A 20,564-nucleotide genomic window follows, 5' to 3' on the forward strand; every position below is an offset into this window, starting at 1 on the left:
AAGTTCTTGAGTATTGACTGCTTTTCGTTTTAAAGTTGTTATTGTACGAGCAACCTCAACACCTGCAGCACCACCCTCATGTTCTGTATGTTCAGAAACGATCTGCAAGAAATTTATTATTGGTATACACTCTCCTTTGGCACATGTTGGGATTCCCAAGCTTTCTAGAACATTGCCATGCTTTCTTAAATTTGTTAACATATCTATTGAATCAATAAAGTTGACCGTCCATGTGCAAAATTTATTTGTCGCACTTCAATAATACTGCTTCAGCATTGTTGATATAAACAATGAAAACACATGTTACAATGACCGATGTGACATGTGTTCATGACCTTGTAATGAAATTAATGCTTTGCCCTCCCTCCTCACATCGACTGGAGCAGATTGCTTGCATTGAAACAGCAGTGTCCAATCAGCTGGCATCCAAATGCATACGTCCAAGTGTCTTGTCTCCAATGAGCTGCGCCCAAACATCATGTACCCCAGGGACACAAACTCATATCAAATGCAAACCAGGAGCATGTTATAATTACAGCGGTGAAAGATAATGCTGAACAGTTATCTGGCAGTGTTCATGAGATAGTACAATAGCCACGGCTTATAAGAATCAATGGTTACAATAATCAACCGCTTATAAGAACCAATTTAGCAAAACAAAAACCAAATGTTGTTTTAACACAGGAAAATTATCGGTTGTGTAAGAATCAGATTTTCGCTTATAAGAATTTAGAAAAGAACATTTCCCCCCACAGCTGCCACAGCTCATCTCAGTATTGGGAACCTGTAGAATATTTTTTATTATTCACAAGGTTATTTGGAAGACTATTTTTTGTCACTTTTACCTTTGAAATAAAATCATCCCATACTAACTGTAGCCGTTCCTCCCCAACCACCCCTAAAGAGTAAGGATTACAGCTTCATAGTGTAACGTAGTGTAAAGTAAGCTACCTTTCATGAATGACAGAAGTTATCCACAAAAGGTCTAAGGTTAAAAAACAAAGAAAAGAGACTGATTTTTGGCCAGTTACTAAAAGTGGATCTATCTAGAGCAGTGCTTCCCAAAGTAGGAAATATCACCCGTGGGGGCGATAGAAAGCTCAAAGGGGTGGTAAAATTTATGGGTATAACATAGGATCCTATTGAGTTGGGGACTATGATTAAAAAATATTCTGAAGGAGGGGGGCAATGGAACAAAAAGATCAGTAACCTCTGATCTAGATTTTTGCACTCGGAAAACAGTCATGCTCCCCTATATTCTGGCCAGGTATCTTCAACCTGTTTCTTGCGAACATCCATAGTGTTCTACGCTTGTTCTCGATTTTGTGCTTGTCAACACTTGATCAACGTCCCAATTAAATACTTTTTATAAATTGCATTCACACAAGGATTAAAATCAATACTAATTTTTCAACATTTGTATGTCAAACTTGCCGTAGGGGTGCTCTTCTTTTAATGATGTGCGTACAGGCAGTGCTCGTGACTAGAAAAAGTTTAAAGACCTCTGGATTCTTTGGTTGGTCTTCAGACCCAAGGTGTAGTGGGGGAGGGGGTCTTTCTGCCCCCCCCAAAATGTGAGAAAATGACCATAAAAATGGAAAAAGATGGCCAAATTTATTGTTCTATCACTTCCCCCCCCCCTGAAATGAAAGTGGTCCCCCTCCGAACGAAATTTCTGGCTACAGGCTTGTCCGGACCAGACTTTTCAAGAACACCCCCCTATAGTAATATATAGCGTGAAAAAAAACCAAAAATGATGAAAACTACTCAGAGTCCCAGGGCTGCAGCCCTGTCAGCCCCACCCTTGTGGGGGCCATGACACTATATAGTAGTACAATGGTAGTTCAGTTACTGTGCAACATTTTAGTCAGCCTACATTGAAAACGAACGATCTCAATAAAGACAATTATACACTATTGCTATAGATTTAAAATTTTATAAATTAAAATAGTCAATAAAAAAATTAAGGTTTTTTTCAGTTGTCACATTAAAAACATTTCATCTGAAGGAACCCCCACCCCTTGTGTACTCCAGTGGTAACTGGAAGAGTACCAGCAAAAATTTCCAAATATAAGAATCAACCTCTTATAAGAATCAAAATGACTGAACAAAATGTGATTCTTATAAGCGGCAGCTACTGTACTAAAACTAGATATACCATATTCAGCAGTGCAGACAATCATGCAAAAAATGTTGCACTTTTCCTTTACAAAATTAGCTCAGTCCAGGAACTGCTTTCAGGGTAGGCAGAAACTTGCCTGCACTTTGCTCATATTTTTTTGGTTGAGATAAAGATGGAGAATGTATGACCTTGGAACATTCTATGAAGTGATGAAGCCTATTTTATTTAGACAACACTGTCAATACATGCATTTGGCCAATTTGGGCTTTTGAAAATCTTCATGCATTTCAGCAGATGATACTGCATTTGTTTAAAATCATTGTTTAAATGACTTTAATAATTAAAAGAACAAGAATCTGGATATAACATCAATGAACGGCAACCTGATAGGACTGCGAGTTGGCTTCATGCTCAGAAGGCAGCCCCTCATGTCATCATCATGGTTTGTGTTGCAAGAATTCATAAGACACAAAATTAGAAATCATACTATAGAAATGATCGTATGAGAAATGTGTGTGAAATGAAATAAAAAATCCTATTATATAAATATGATCTTTCTGGATTTAACAAGAAAATTAATACATTTTGTTTGGAACAATAATAATTGTATGACAATTCTGTAGCTTTAAGTGAGCAGGTTTTCACTGCAGCTTGGATTTAACAAGCAATTTGAAATGGAAACTTGAAAAAATAAATACAAAGATGAGAGAGAATGAAAAGTAAATGCAAGGAGAATCACAAAACTGTTTGTGATTTTCTTTTGTTTCTCATGTAGGCGTACACAGAACTTTTTTTTTTTAATTTCAGAGAGGGATATATAGGTTGAAAAAAATTTTTTTTTGAAGAACCCCCACCCCCTTGCATATACCAATGCTCTCTCATAATATGGAGATACTACAAACGATGAGGGATAAACGTCAATCTAATAATTTAACAAAAGACCTATCACCCCATAATGTTTCTTATCAATGTTGCAGGAACAGTGACACTTTATCTAAAAGGGAAAGATGAGGATGTAGAATGAAGGTAAGAAACAGGCCAATCAGAATTTTAAAAAATGGCCAATTCAACCCTCTCTCTCACACAACTTCCAATACAGAATCCTTGTGTTTGAGAAAGAGAAAGAAGAGAGTGTGTGTGTGTGTGGATCTCATCAATGCAAATTTTTCTTCCCCATGTGTTGTGTTTTTATTTTTTTTAGGGGGAAAAATGTTTAAAAGCAAAGTCTTAACTGTCAAAAATAAAATAGAAATAATAAAGTTGTTAGAAAAAGGAGAAAAATATCTTATACATCTAATATTCATACCGTTTTACATATACTTGATCATTTTCGTCGCACCACAGACATTTTCTGCACACGAGGGCTAATTAGAACGGACCTACAATTTATTGCCGATTCCAAATAGCAGTTTATTTTATACTCAGCAGGAGGTTGATGCGCTAACTCTCTGATGTGGGACTCCCTTCGGTAGCAAAATTTTCTACGGTCATGTCGTATCTGTTGTTAACAGGGACGTTTTCTAACAAGGATGAACCAGGTATCAAACTCGTGGAACTTCTAAATATCCTTTGATATTTTAGGCGAATATCTTATTAACCTGGGCTATCAGGCCCTATACATACTTGCTCTAAGCATTTAATTGGCGGAACTTCATTTTTTTTCACTTCAATATAGCTTTAGCGAGTGACCAGATTTAACAAGTATTTTCGTAGAAAAAAGATTGTTATATAAGTGGGTCCGACTTATATATATATGAACATTCTGTGCTCATAACAGTGTGAGTAAAGTTTTTGTCAACTGCAAATCATGTGTTTTCATTGCTAAATGATTATTACTGCATAATGCAGTGCCATTTTTTCCCTGGTGGACATTATTGGAACTAATCTTTTTACTGTAATTAAATTCTGAAGGTCTGAAATGTATATCCATTAAATTTGATTCAATTAGCTACAATAATTGGGCTTCAAACACAAACATATTCACTTTAAGTATAACCACCTCCATATCAATTGATGCATACAACCTGTATCGTTCTTTAGTAGCTGCAAGGTTTCTCAATGCTAACTTAGATATGCTCCTTGAAAGATCATACAATGATGCAATTCTGAAAAGCAATTCGGTACTCATTTCTGGTAGTAAAGTAATCAAGTGTTGCATGTGCTGACTCAATAGAACTGGCTTTGTAGCTAAATACTGAAGAAGTGAATATGATGTCATACATAACATATAGTCATCTAAATTGGAAAAAAAAAATTGATTCATTACTAATTGAAATTACTTCCAAAAAAAAAACAGCTTGGTACTTAAAAAATATTCTTTCATTTGTATTTTAATAGTTTTAACAAATTACTTCAAACCATAAAACATTTCAATGACATGAATACATCGTATATTTTGTTCAGTCTAGGGCCTTCTTAATAAGTGCAGTAGAAAATGTGATGTATTGCTTCAATTAAAAATATCTTGACAATACTGATTCACATCAGTATTTGTAAAAAAAAAATTTCAAAGTGTTTTTTTTAATGGGGGTGAACCATACAGGGTTAAATTATGATGTGCGAAACCTGCGACAAAACAATAGGCAGGGGTGAAATACAGTGATTCGTTTTTAAAAAGTGAGTTTAATGTGAAGGAAAGTCGGACTTGGTAATCTAATAAAATTTTTAATTGGTTAATCAATATTTTTTAATTGATTAATTGACTGGTTTATTGAATATTTTAGAATGCTAACCATATTCATGAGACATATAGTATTGGTAACTGGTAACTTATAATAGTGTATGCCGGAGGTAAAAAGGGCACTACGCCCATTTTTTTTCAATACTGGAATAACAATATTAATTTGCTGTACTTTCATTAATTACACTATGAAGAGGTATAGGACATACTAAGTTCTGTTTCAATAAATAACAGACTATAAAACAAGCAAGCTGTATAGAAACACACACACAAAACCCTTTAAACTGCTCAATGCCCTTTACCTCCGGCATGCAGAATAGTACAGTAGAAAGTGATTAATTTGAATTTGGTTAATTCCAATTTTGGATAATTAAAACTTTCATGAATTCCCCTTGAGTTTTCTATCTAGTTAAATGTTAAAATTTCTTGTTTAATTTGAACTTTTTTCAAATTTTTTGGATAATTTGAAGTTGGGGAAAGATCATGATTTTTGTATGAGCAAATTCAGTTTGAAAACATTGTACAAGAAGCCAAATTTTGCTTTCCTCAATCAAGTTGTCAAAAAAATATTTAAAGACTAATAAAAAATTTGAAATTCTGTGTTTTTCTCTTCTCTTTTTTTTAAATAATTTAATGCCCATTTTAACATTGTACAGCTGGGGTGCATTGACACTGTACCACTTGATACCGATTATACTTTTCAGCCTATCAATCAAGGGTGCACCATTCAAAATCTGAATCTTGTCATAATTAAGAGTATAAAAGTATCGGAAAGTTCTGATTGTAATACGTTAATGAAAATATATTTCCTCAATAGCATAAGAGTGAAAAGCAAAATTTTGGAAACAGTTTCATATGATGATAAAATTTTAATAATTGGTAATTATTATCCTATGTGAATGTTGATAATTTAAGTTACAATTTCTAGTCATTTTACAGATCCATGATAGATTAATTGGATAACTAAAATTTTTTTCCAGTGATTTGGACTTCAAATTAACCAAGTTTGGCTCAAAATTCATTTGAATAAAATAGTGGTTTTTGTGAAAAAAAACTGTGGTGTCTCAAAAATTGATTTTTTCTTCTTCTAAAATCACCTAAGCACAAGTCAAGGAAACCATAAAAAAAATTGTGTGATAATTTGTGCTTGTACCTATTTCTGGCCGCTGTGCAGTGGTGTGGGCATCATGCTTGACTCTCATCGTAAGGATCCTCTGTTGACGAAGCAGTGGTGGTTGGCTGAAATTGGTTTTCTGTGGTTTTTGAACTTCAAGGTATGAATGTGAGCAGATCATTTATATCAACTCTATATTTTATGAACTTTGTTATTTTGCTTCCAGTATTTTTTTCAGTTACTTTATTCTTTCAACCGTATCCGAGCTCATTGTAGTTCAAAGTAAACTTAAATTTGAACGTTCTAAGCAGTGCTGTCTTAACCCATGGGCCCAACTTGGGCACAGCCCGGTTGCTTCAAGATAAGAGGGGCCTCAGAAAAATCAAAAGTAGTTGAATTTTTCGAGAATTTGGCAGGTAGGGTCTCAGAAAAATCACTTGGCCCAGGGGCCTATGACGCTCTTAACACGGCCCTGGTTCTGTGTGTCTTAAGAGAAAATAGAGGATGAGGGGGAGGTTCACTAATTTCGCATCATCAACACACAGGTGTTTTGCGAACATATGCCAAGAAGCAGTGGCGTAGCCAGGTTTTGGTCCGTGGGGGAGCAAAATTTTGAAAGGCGCCATTTTTTGTTCGTGTTTAAGGCGCAAACTTAAAATTATGCATTCGTGGAAAGAACTTTAAATTTCCCAATTTATAAAAATCAAATTTATTTTGTTTTCAGTTGATGTTATTTTTCAAATTAAATTAATTACCTTTCAATTGATTAATGTATTTTAATTTTTAATTAATTTAAAAAAATGTAAATTCCATTTTACGTTTTGTGTATTTATACAAATGCAAACACCAAAAACAACTGGGAAGTCACCCTAACAGGTAGTTGGAAAAAAATTTAGATTAAAATATAAAAAAATGATAGGAGAATAAAATAAAAAGGAAAAAATACATATTTTCTCTTTCTTCAAAATTATTCCAAGATATGAAAGTACAGAGAAATCTTCATGCTTCCATTTAATCGCTTTTATCATGTTACGCTCTTATTGTAAGGACGTATCACATGTACACTACTTCTACTCAATCATAGAAAGACATTTCCCTTACCGAATTTCTAACAAATTAATTCATGTTGGAAAGTTCTTTCTTATACACTCATGTCCATAAATTGAGGATAATGCCAGCTCCGGCAAATGAAGGTTGAGAAACAAAACAAACGTTACTTATTCATAAAGCCCATTTATTAAACAAAAGATGAAGAACAAAAACGATGGTGTATGTATGATACCATTCACATAAAAACTATGATTTTTGCTCCCTGGAGCAATTGTAAAAAATATCTTCTTTACAAAAACTTACTATTACATGGTTGGTATGATGGTTAATACATTGTATGTCTCCCAAGCGATGAAATACAGTCCGTACAATGCCTAGGCATACTGAATATCAAATTATCGATCTGATCTTGGGGAAGATCACTCCACTCAGCAAGCAATGCTCTCCGAAGTTCCGGTACACATGTAGGAGGTGGTTGACGGGCTGCAACTCGTCGGCCAAGCATGTCCCACACATGCTCTATCAGATTCAAGTCAGGTGAGAATGCTGGCCATTCCATACAGGTTATATCCTCAGATTCAAGGCATTCGTTTACGATGTTTGCTCGTCCTGCAAACTGAACCTGGACTCGTCGGAAAACATCGCACAAGCCCACTGTGACGATGTTCACATTGCATGTTCTCTACTCCAGGCTGCCGACAGTGAGTTGCCGTGAGCGGAACACATCTGACAGGCCTGCGAGCATATAGACCAATATCTCCCAAACGTCTGTACACGGTTTGCCTTGAAACTGTGGTACCCGTGGCTGCAGATAGCTGACAAGACAGGTCGGATGCTGTACTCCGTCTGCTTCTTTTGGCAGTTACTGCCAAATACCGGTCTTCATTCGGCGTTGTAACTCGGGGGCGACCTGTACTGTAACGTCTACTGACATTTCCGTTATCTTGGAATCATTGCCAAAGCCTAGAGATGACACTTTGGGCAATTCCAAGTTCCTCGGATACTTCCATCTGAGTACGCCCACATTCCAGGCGGCCGATAATTCTACCACGTAAAAAATCATCCACATGCGTCCTCTGTGTCATAACTATTCGCTTATGGCACTGAGTGCCTTACATAACTCTTGTGAACAATTTCACTTCTTTGCCACCATTCCTTATATACCCCCCTCTTACACTCTGGTCATTGTGACGTACTATCGGCATCATCTGGTGGCTTCCTGAAATTTGCATATCATTCTTGCAGATGTGTGTGATAATTCTACAGGTGAAATTTTTACTTTAGATTTCGATTTCCGTGCGATTCTGAATTATCCTTAATTTATGGACATGAGTGTATTATGCCGGACCATAACGTCTATATGATGTCATAGTTATGCATGGTTTCAGTTCGAGAGGTTTTGTTGTCTTCCATATTAGAAGTAAAACTGACAGATATCTGAAGTTTCGTGTTATGCAAATACCACGGTAAAAGCCTACCTGCTCTCTGCGGGAAGGCTTTCCAAACGAAAGATCAGTTAGCATTCGTACCTAGAAATTGAAAAAAAATACTCGCTTCAGTCAACCGCTACTGTACCAGTAGTGGGGCTCAAACCGGGATGAATCAATCCATCATGATGCCCACACGATCACAGTGGTTATCACATACTACTAAATTGCAGACGCTCAAGCAGAAGGTGGCCTGAATCCAAAAACGTTAGGAACTGCTTCAAACGAATTAGTATGTGCCAGAAATTGTCGTATGTGCCCGTAATTTATTTAAGTATCTCTGAGGCGTGTTTGCAATGCAACTGCTTATCTTCCGAATCGACGTGAAAGTGGCAGGTATATGAATTGATTGAAATATTTTTTATGTTTTATTATCTACCAGCTTCCTTTGGAGATACTATTTAAAGGGGAGTTTTTAGCTAGAAGTTGAAAAACTTCTAGGTATTGCGCATAGTATATGTATATTTATTTCTAGTGATATATATTTATTTCTAGTGAAATAAATTTTTGCGATGTGTTTTATAACAAATCAGAGAAGAATGGAAATACAGTATGTAGAGTGATGAATGATACAGACTAGCGCAGGGGTTTTCAAACTTTTTCCATCCGCGGTGCCCCGTTACTTTAATCAATGCTTGTTTTTTCTGAAAGAGTATACGTATGTATCTTCAGTTACTTTTAAACTTTCCTCGTAATACATGGACAATTTCAGCCCCGGTCCAGGTGCCTCAAGTGCAAAAGGGACTTCATGAAGATGAGATCCAGTTAAAATTTTCGAGAGTGATCTGTTAGGCAGACATTTCTGAACAGGTAAAGGGCCTTAGAAAAGTCCCTTTGATGCCCGTAAGACGACCCTGCGTAGACCACCTATGTGTTGTTGTGGGAAATAAAGAAACAAATAACGCCCAGAATTTTGCTTTGAAAAGCGATAAGTATATGTAGTGCATTTTTATTATTTTATTTCAGAAACATGCAACGGATTCTCAAAGTATATGTGCTTATGGCTCATTGCCACCCTTTTTTTTTGAAGGACGTCTCAACGTGTTGGTGTATTGATGCGTGCTTGTTCAGTTCAGTTGTAGTGGGTTTTTCTTACATTAGACCAATGGGTTCTCAAACTGTGCACCGTGACACCCTGGTGCTCCACCAGTCTTCGTCAGAGGCACCACGAAGCGGTGACCCTGACAAAGATTTTTTGAAGATATTTTTTGTTAAACAGCTTTAGGGAGCAGGTGGAGCTCGCGGATAAGCATTGAATAGGGGAAAGGGGCATCTCGGGAGGAAAAAGTTTGAGAATCTCCTGCGTCAGGCTATTCTGGGCAGTCACAGATAAATGATGATGAAGTCGGAAAGGGGGGGGGGCACGGGTGCCAAAGGTTTAAGAAATACTGGGATTAATTGGAGAGGAGATATACGTGTCATGAGTTAGCAAACACACCGGCCATAACTTTTTCCAGGGAATAATTTATCCGATTCGGCACACAGCTGTATATGCATAATTATGAAACAAACAGTGATTCATAGAAAAAAGAAACTACACCATGAAAAAAAGACAATGTTTCTGAAAAAGTCACATTTTAACATAAAACTATGTACTATCACCGTATATAATATAGTATAATATATTGTCGTACAAATATAGAAGACTATAATTTCCTCTCCCATTTTCTACATATCAGAGCGCTATTGAATCAAGATTATAGATTTTTTATTTACCTACCTTTCTAAGAAAAACTCTTCCACAACCCCCTTTTGTGCGCCAAAATCTTGAGTTTTTTACGGCTCAAAAGCTCATATCTGGTTTCCAACTTTTCTTAGTCTTTGACACTACCCTATACACAAGCTAGTAGCTCTTGCCAAGGCACCTGCAGATAACGTGGCATTTCTAGACGTTATTAATCTAGCTAACTCCCCCCCCCCCCAATACATAAAGTGGTATTTCTAGGACCTCAAGCCATGGGTGGAGATACGGGTCCCTCCCCCCAGCATCAAAGGTGGAGTCGACTGATCTAATGTATATATTTCAAGATGAATTAACATCATCGTGCCCCCCCCCAGACTTCCAAGTCTATCTCTGCCTATGCCTCAAGCTCTACATAAGGCGCCCAAAGAAAAGGCGATACTTCTTGGAGCTTGAATCCTAGCCATTACTTCATAGGTTCAGTGGTCTGTCCACAATAGGTTCCCGTGCTTAATTTCTTCAAAAAGCGCCTTAGTCAAAGCTCTTGGTGGCCCTTCAGAACAGAATGAACATTTTGTGAAAGCCATATCCTCATACCTATGAAAGGTATTTCAAGGAGCTCTACTGAGAACGACCAATAGCAATACAAATACAACGCCACAACAGGCAAAATGCCCAACGAGGAGGCTGAGAAAAAGATGCCCATAAAAGTTAGAGTTAGAAGCGGGCAAGATTCTGCCCTTTAATAAAGGTGGGGGAACATGGGCTGATCTGAACATGCTTCCAGATGAAGAGCTTGAGAGCAATTGTCAAAAATAGTAATGAAAACCTACCCTTTCTTTTTTTCCTTCTTCTCTTACGGGTTAGTACAAACCCAATCACTGTGAAACTGTAAGAGGCGCAAATATAAATGTAGATTTTGTTCCTTACTCATCACACTATAGTCAATGAAGGTCTAAAATGAAAAAGTCAATATTTTTCAAGTTTTTTAAAGATCAAAAGTCATTTAGAAAAATAGGCGCCAATGTACGCAAAATTTCGATTGGGGGAGCAATCACTCCCTCTGCTCCCCCCCTGGCTACGCCACTGCCAAGAAGTGTTCGATTGTTGGAGGGGGGTGACCATGAATTAAAGATACATTAACAGCATAATTCACTCTGTGCATTATGATTGAATAAACTATTGCTTCCAGAAATGGTATAATACATTTGGTCAGTGTTCCTCAACTCCTAGGGCATTGCCAACCTTTGTCAGGGGCGCCCTGGTGAGCCGGAGATGATACAATTTGTGTGCCTATTCACCCTTTCAAGTGGTTCATTTATATGGAGAAATATCCACTGAAGTATTCTGGGGAATTCAAATTCAAAATGAACCGGCAACGAGCAAAGGAGGAGGACGGAAAAATGAAAAATGACGAAGCCAATCACAAATGAGAATGTGATGCTGATGAAGAAAAATAATTATTGTAGAAACTGTTGCCAGATTTTTGAGAAGTGTGGTGTGCAAGTTAGGTCTGTGACCAACTGGTTTGAGTTTTTGTTGATGTGGAATGATTCGAAGAAGTCCAAGTCAGATGGTGAGGGGCATTTTTGAATGATTTTGGTAGAAGTCAAATTTATGGTCAAAAGACCAGCAGTGTTGGGCTATGGATAAGCGGTTAAAGTCTTAGAGGATTTCATAACTGACTAAACACGGTCAAGTCATCCATTAAATCTTATCAGATTCTATCTCAAACCATGAAAAAAGTTCTCACCCCATCCATTGCGTTTCGCATCATGTTTTAAACACTGCTTAAAGTTCGCAAAGGCGACATTCCACACAGACCCATAGTCTCGAATATCGGCACTGCCCTCGTACAAGCTTGCAAAACATCTTGTCTCAATATTTTCACCACTCCCTTGCAATAACACACACACTACGAAAAATTCAGTTGCATTAGCAAAGAAACTCCTTACCGTCAACCCCGTCAACACAAAAATGGCTTCTTTTGACGTAAAATCTCTTTTCACAAATGTCCCCATAGAAGGTGCTCTTCGAGGTCTGGAGACTAGACTAATTGAATTCCATTTTCCCAATTTGAAAAATCTCTGAACCTTTAGACCTTACTCGAGTCTGTCTCAACCAAAATATGTTCTCTTTCAACAAACAATTCTATCGCATGACTGAAGGCCTTGACATGGGAAATCCTCTTAGCCCTGTACTTAGTGACATCTACATGCCCTATTTTGAAACAAAACTTTTCCGTGAAATTCATTTTCCTTTTTATGTCAGTTATATTGATTGCTTCATCCTTCTCAATTGTACAGCTAACAATGAACATATTCTAAATACCCTCAATTCCATTGACCCCCTGCATCCAATTCACTATAGAGGAAGGAAACAATAACCAACTTGCATTCCTGGACATATTGGTCACTTGCCACGAACGAACTTTCTCTACCACTGTCTTTCGCAAACCGTTTGCTGTTTCTCTTACCCCCCACCTACAACCTCTCTGTGCATCCTCTGGCACAAATGGGTTCTACACATACGTGAAGCAAGCCATTAATATCTGCTCCTCGCTGACGCTACTTGTAGCTGAACTCAATATCCTAAAAGCAATAGCAGTCTATCGTGGCTACCGCAGCCATATTCATATATTGATAATCTACAAAGAAAAACTTATTAAAAACACTTCCGCAACGAAACCTAAACACAAAAACTTGATCATTTTGCCTTTCTTCAAGAAAACCAACCAACGCAAAGCTAAAATCCTTTGAAAATATAATTTTTCTGTGATTTTCACCCCGTCAATAAACTTAGCTTCTCTAAACTAAAAGATACCTTTCTCCCACTCAACAATTAGGGCATCTACAGCATTTCATGCCAATGCAGATTATCATATAATAGGTCAAACTAAACGTGCCCTAAAATACAGTTTAAATGAGCATAGAAGATACGTAACCAACGAAGACTTAAACTGCTTATCCATAGTCCAACATTGCTGATCCTTTGACCATAAATTTGACTTCAACCAAAATCATTCAAAAATGCAACTCACCGTCTGACTTGGACTTCTTCGAATCATTCCACATCAACAAAAACACAAACCAGTTGGTCAACGACCTAACTAGCACACCACCCTTCTCAAAAAACTGGCAACAGCTTCTACAATAATTATTTTTCTTCATCAGCATTACATTCTCATTTGTGATTGGCTTCGTCATTTTTAATTTTTCCTTGTTCTGTCCTACTCCTTTGCTCTTGTTGCCGGTTCATTTTGAATTCGACTCTTTTGTCTACAACAGCAAGTAATTCCCACTATAAGAAGCATTTTACACTATTTTTTACTATTTCTCTGCTACTGGAAGCTACTAAGGAACTTCATATAGTTCCAAAACGCATATAGCTGTGGTTCCTTTTTGCAATTTTGGGTCAACTAACGTTGGTCATTACCTTGTATTATCTAACCCAAAAGGTAACTCATTTGCACTTTTTTTAATTTGATTTTCGACATGCATAATATAATAGGGGAGGGTTTGTTGTTTTTTTTACTGTATTTTAATTGGATAGAGCCACATAGAATAAATTTCAAGCATTAAAAAAAACGTATGGTTATTGACAGCTTATTTTGAACCCTATGCTATTGCATGTGCAAACTCAAAAAAAAAAAACAGCTGCAAATTTATTACCCTAAATGTGTGTATTTTTGCATTACTCACTTTTTTTAAAGAAGAAAGTTGAAATTTTGTCAACATTAAAACATAATCTCTACAATTTCCAGCCCCAGAAAATATAGATATTTTTCCTGTTTGTAAAATCCAACATGAAGAGACAAAATGTTAAATGCCAATGATTTCAGAATGTAGGAACTACAAAATTTCTGCGGGCCAATAGCAAATATATATTTTTTCTGAAGATTGGGAGATATTGCATTTGGACTACTACACCATACATGTACCTCGTCCATATTCCTCTGTGGAACCTCTAACGAATTGGTACATGCGAGAATGTACGTGTAGTGAAACCTGACGTGAAGTTTGTTTCTGTGTAATGCTTGTTATGTGTAGTGCTGCCATCTGCCACCAGTTTTTGTAACTGTGAAGTGTAATGATTGAATAATTAATCATTGTAGGCCTGTTTCTATTGTATTTGGACTGTAAAGCATTATCATATGATTCTATTAAGAGCAGTCACTTCCCCCTCTTTTTTTTCACTGCATGGTTCCCTGTAGTGATTGAAGATGGCAAAAACAAAAACGTATTGCAGGATGGGCTGGAATCCCATTCATTCTGCATTTGAATCTCTCTAGCTGTTACAGTGTTGGAGTTTCTATTTGGTCAGTAGCAATCTTATCAGTGTGTGTGACATCATTCAGCCACCTTAAAATAATTTCATTATTGAAGTGCCTGTCACATTTTTTTTATGAACTGCACTCTAATTTTTGTTTTCTGGATGGCTATTAGCAGACACTCCCTTGAAGGGCTGGTTTTTCTTCTACTCAGTTCTGCGATGTTTCATGATAAGTGCACAATCTCCCACTGTTGGACCATTCATCAACTTTTATAATTACACTATGTAGCAAAAAAAATTTTTTCTTTGTCCTTGGGTAAAAGTTATTTCTGTGTTTGCTTGGCCTGAATAATCATGAAAATACGAAGTACAAAAGCCTGGATAACCAAGCGGAGATCAAGATGTTGTTCGGAAAGAAAATTCACATTCATCTGTGGGGAATCGAACCACCAATCTCTCACTGTCCGGGTGAGTGTTCTAACCATTGAACTACAGAGGACAGACATTTTCAATCCTTAGAGCATATGTATGAATGCTGAACGGTACTGCGCATGGACAGCCTCCAAGCTCAGCTAATAGCCCTTAGGACGTTAGCCCCCAGATGGCGACATATAGAGAGAAATGATGTCACTCTCCGCTTTTCATACGAAGTACGAAAGCCTGGATAACCAAGCGGAGATCGAGATGTTGTTCGGAAAGAAAATTCACATTCCTCTGTGGGGAATCGAACCACCAATCTCTCACTGTCCAGGCGAGTGTTCTAACCATTGAACTACAGAGGACAGACATTTTCAATCCTTAGAGCTAGCTCTACTAGTCAAAGGACAGGAACTATTTGATCATGGTATTCCATTTCTTGACATTCTTTCAATTTAAAATATACTGATACTCGAATTCAAACTATTTTCTTCATGTACCGCACTAATGAAATAATTGAATTAATGAATGAAATCATGAAGATTTTTTTTAGATGAGCATAATATCTACCACATACCCAAAGGAAAATTCTGTGACTTTTACATGACCTTTGATTGTTTAACCAAATGAGTTTTCCTGGTCTTTTTTGTTATATTAATGTCGAATGGGATGCTTGCTGAACCATTGTTTGAGTTAGTATAATTTCGACATTTGCATCCACTATCCTTGCAAAAAATTAGACATGCATTGCATTTCTAAGCACAGCAAGTGGGGCCACTATCTTATACATAGGAGAAAGAAATTTTTTTCTTCTGTCACCACAGTCATTTTATGCCTACAGTGGCCAATTAAATCAGGATCTGCTATTCTGATAAATCTTTTAACTGGAGGTATAAGTCGATATTTTGAAACCACAAAATCTCCAAATGTTTTTTTTGCACATCAGGCAGTGTTATGTGTTCAGGATGTGCTGCCATTAATATTTTAAATTAGAAGTGAGAAACTGGTGACGGATGAGTATTTATGATCAATTCCCCCCCCCCCCAATTTTGTAGGTGTGATGCCTGCTCAATCTTGTTTGTTATAGGAATTTGGCCACTCAGAAAGAAATTGTTACAAAAAGGGGAAATTGACATGATGTTTGGCAATGCAGTGCTTATTTTATTTGATGACATCATTGACAATTTGACACTGGTTGTTTAGTGACACTGGCGATTTAATACTCGTTATTTAGAGGCATCAGCGATTTTACAATCCTTATTTAGCAGAATAGCTCTTTTTGTTGCAAATTGAAACATTTCGTTAAAATCTGAAGGAATGATGATCGACAATAGAATCCCTGGTTGCTATTCTCTCCGGCAACTTTTATATTTGAAAGAAAAACTACTCACATTTGCACTTAAATGTTCGAAAACCAAAGAAAGTCATCTTCAGCTGACCATTGCTGCACAATCATGAGTACCTATAAGGAGCTTGGTAATAGGAAGTCCAAAAAAAGGCATGATTTTCAGAGATATAAATGAGCACAAGAACTTGCTGGGAAAAAATGAAAATCAATTCATAAAAAAAATCTGTGACCACCTTATTTTGTGACTTTTCCATGATGAAAAATGCCCGGTTTTCAAGATGGAGAGGCTCAATATATCAAAGTTTGGCTGTATAAATAATTTAAACTTACCGTTATTCAAGTACATAGCCATTTTCTCATATCCAGACATTTGCAAAGAATCAAATGTACTACTATCTACTGCTTCTTGTAATGTATCATGTGCCAGAAGAGTTTCTACAACTAAGCCATGTTGACCTCGCACCTAGACAAAGAATTTTATATCAATAATGAATGACTCCCTCTATTTTGCGTTAAATTGATGAAATTACTTTATGTATGCAAGTAGAATAAAGAAAATTGATGACTCAAAAAAATTCAAGGTTAAAAGCTGTTCTTGAGAGGGTTTCTAGTTTATAGCTTGTGATTTAAAAGATAAACGACTTGATCATGTACTTTGAAATGAAATTTTTTTTGTTTAAAATACCAGAGCATTTTTAGTTTAAAATACCAGAGCATTTTTAGTTTAAAATACCAGAGCATTTTTTTTTTAGGTAATTCCATAAACAAGTTTATAAATAATTCATAAGCAGCACATTGTTTAAGGTATACCAGAGATGATTCTTTAGTGAAGGCTTAACTCCAGTGATGAACATGGTAGCGACACAGGTGCATGATAGCATAAATATGAAGTTCAATTACTTCACATGAAAATTTACAAAGGACCAAAAAAAAAAAGAAAAACAAAACTGACCAAACAAAAATCTACATCATAATGATAAAAAAGAAACCTATCTCATATCAACATATTCTACGTGAAAAAAAAGGACAAACATTTAAACATTTTACGTAAAACTCCAGTAACAGAACTTCAATAAAGAAACCTACTGAGTACAGAATGACTGTGAATGTCATTACTGTTACAGCTGTTTATGTACAAAATTTTTTTGTTGTGGCTCCAAGAAGCAATGCTTTTGTTCCTACACACAGGCCTTCGCCTTTCTGTGGGTGACTGGAGTTTTACCAGATCTTGGATGGCTTCATTAGCACCTCTAATTGTCAATGCAAAGGCTACAAACAAGGAAATACAAAAGTTTGTATGTGTGTGGGAATCAACTAATATCAAATGGGGTAACTTGGATACATGCTGTAATTTTTTTATTTTAGATGACACCATAGCAGCTGTGAATGAAATAGGGAGATGATTCCAGGTTCAGCTACAAGAGTGAGCCTCCATGACTAAAATTGTGCCCAAATTTCTCATATAATTATCCCGTCTTTTTTCCCCCTCGCCTACTTTTATCATACCCTGTTACAGAGCTTAGTGGTTACATGCTGCAGTCTTGATAGAAGTTTGTTTGGATAGGTATACTTATTGTTTCAATTGTGGATGATAAATTATCTAATTGAATCAATTTGTAAATTAATGGTTGTATGATTAGTCGAATGTTTAAGAATTGCTGGGTGACTTGGGGACAGTATTTTATATTAGTTTCTCTAGGATAAGGATTATTCCTTTGATAAACCCTCAGGAGGCTTCAACCAAAAGTACTAACTAAAAATAAATAAATAAACCAAATAAGAGACAGAAAAGTGAAGGAAGCCTTTTCATGGAAGAAGATTGTGATATCCATGCTCCTGCACCACAAAAGAAAGATAAACATGTTCCAATTCCTACTACAGAACAGTTTGATGAAGGATAAAGTAGACCCAACATCAGAGTTGGAGATTTTATTTCTGTCGAATATGGAGGAAGAAAATACCCAGGTCAAATTACTAAAAATTTCTGATAATGAATATCCTGGAGATATCATGAAAAAAAGTGGTAAATATTGGACAGCAAAACTGAACGATGAGACTTGGTATTCATCCGACACTGTATTGACAAAGATAAACCCTCCAAAAAAACCGGCATGTTTGACTAGGCATTTACATTGTAGACATAAAATAATGATTTCCAGTAATCTAAATATTTGTAATAAAAACAAAATTTATGTATTTATACTTTTTTAAATTTCCCAAATTATTTGAAAAGTGGGTGAGATGAAAACATACTTAGATAGCTGAAACATCAAGATCATAGAGTGGTGTGACCACGTCAGGTGGGTTGACTTGGGTACAACTTTGCATTCATTTTTTTCCATTTTAGTACGTTGCAAAACAATTATCTTTGCATACAAACACAAAGAAAAACTTCTTCTTTCTAGTGGTCAAACTTTTAGTAAAAAATATTAATTTATAAGGGAGATAATACAAAAAATGTCCAGAATTTATACGCAAGTTACAACATTTGATTATACCTGAATGAGAATAGTATATTTTATAATAGATTTCATCAAATAAATTTAGGCATGGTGCAGTGTCATTTCTTAGCAGGAACTGGCAATAAAAGTGGTGGCAACTCTTATTTTGCCCCCAACCAAAATGAACGCTATTCACAATCATGGGCGGAGATACGGGGAGAGGCACCCCAAGGTCAAAGGTGGAACCAACTGATCTAATGTACACTCGTGTACAAAATTAAGAGAATTTGCACATTGTGTGTGTCTATTTTCACAAAAAGTACTGAACAAAAGATACTAATAATGCCACCTCAGAAATATGCAAATATTCAGCATCGAATACATAAGCGTACACGTGTGTGTGGGAGGAGCTGTGACCACAGAGAGGATGATAAGGGCACGAGGCGTTTTCCCCGATTCATGTGCTCGTACTCCTTGGCGGCATTAGCTGTGTTTTAATGAGTAGCCACAAACGTATGGATGACAGAATAAGATGGAGAATCGTCGGTAGATTGGAGGCAGGGCAATCACAAGTGTAGGTGGCTACAGAGCTGGATGTTATGCTCAGTGTCATCTGCAATTTGAGGAAACAGTTTCAGGACACTGGATCCATATCGAGAAGACCTGGACAAGGTCATCAAAGATCCACAATGACAAATGAGGATTGTTATTTGGCACTTTCAGCGTTGCACCACAGGACTGCTACAGCATCATAGCTCTTACATGAGCTGCATGCTGCCACTGGTACTCGAGTTTCATGGTTTACTGTTGCCCGAAGGCTTCATGAGAGAGGGCTTTATGCTAGAAGTCCCGCTAACTGTAAAAACAAGAGAGCACGTTTAGCATGGTGCAGATAACATCAGCCTTGAACCAGACTTCAGCGGAGCACCATGCTCTTCACAGATGAGTAAAGATTCAGCTTGGACACTGATTCTCGACGAACACTTATCTGGAGAGAGCCTGGTACCCAATACCATCCATCCCACATCAGGGAAATGGACCACTATGATGGTGGAGGTGTTATGGTCTGGGTAGGCATCATATTGAATGGCCGCACACCCCTCTATGTCTTTGACAGAGAGTCTGTGACTGCTAGGAGGTATAGAGAGGAGATCTAAGAGCCCTATGTTCAACTTTTCAAGGGTGCAGTTGGCCCTCTGTTCCTGTTCATGGACGACAATGCTCATCCACACCGGATTCACATTGTCAACTATTATCTGGAAAGTGAGGATATTCGGCGTATGGATTGGCCAGCCAGATCTCCTGACCTAAACCCTATAGAACATGTCTGGGACGCTCTGAAGAGGGCAATTACATCTCGCCATCCTCCTCCGGAAAACCATCCTGGAACTGAATACTGCATTGCTGCAGGAGTGGGAAAGATTGCCACAGGGACTCCTTGACTGCCTCGTGTCCAGTATGCGGTTGCGCTGTTCGACCTGTCTGAATGTGAGAGGAGATGATACCCCATATTATACTAATTTTCGGTTTGATCTTGCAAAGTGGATTTTGGACATTCCTGAAATGATGAGCTTTACTGACAATCATATGTGCGTACTATGACTTTTATATGGTACATCTTTCTCTGTTATAACTGTGTATTCGTACCAAATTTTCTTAAAATGAGTCATCCACTAGTTTTTCAGAAATTTGACATATGCTAATTCTCTTAATTTTGCAAACAAGTGTATATGTGTATATATGAATTGACATCATCATCATGCCCCCTCCCTCCAGCAATAATGACTGTGCCAACCAGACTTTCAAATCTATCTCCGCCTATGTTCACAATGAGCAAGATGGTAAAACAGAAACGTGAAATGTTCAAAAAAGTCCATGACAATGATGTAATTTCCTGTACAACAAATTAATTAGGCAACTTCAATTGTTTAAGAAATTTTCACAAGGGTGAC

General features: G+C 37.0%; 1 protein-coding gene and 1 non-coding gene across 8 annotated transcripts in view; both read right to left on the reverse strand.

Moving 5' to 3' along the window:
• Window positions 1-20,564, reverse strand: part of LOC149065639 (uncharacterized) — a 232,941-nt gene that overhangs the window by 120,359 nt on the left and 92,018 nt on the right. For all 7 annotated transcript variants that reach the window (XM_089253544.1, XM_089253545.1, XM_089253542.1 and 4 more), the window contains 2 exons: window positions 16,502-16,634; window positions 4,147-4,357 (listed from right to left, as the gene is read on the reverse strand). In XM_089253544.1, the coding sequence (XP_089109670.1) occupies window positions 4,147-4,357; window positions 16,502-16,634 (344 nt within the window). The remainder of the gene's footprint in view (window positions 1-4,146; window positions 4,358-16,501; window positions 16,635-20,564) is intronic.
• Window positions 15,116-15,188, reverse strand: TRNAS-GGA (transfer RNA serine (anticodon GGA)). The gene has a single exon. It is a non-coding gene; the product is annotated as a tRNA-Ser (tRNA).

The sequence above is a fragment of the Pholcus phalangioides genome, unplaced genomic scaffold (assembly GCF_987345545.1).
Source record: "Pholcus phalangioides strain wild (caught in Gottingen) unplaced genomic scaffold, Ppha-v1.0 ptg000039l_1, whole genome shotgun sequence".
Taxonomy (NCBI): Eukaryota; Metazoa; Arthropoda; class Arachnida; order Araneae; family Pholcidae; genus Pholcus; species Pholcus phalangioides.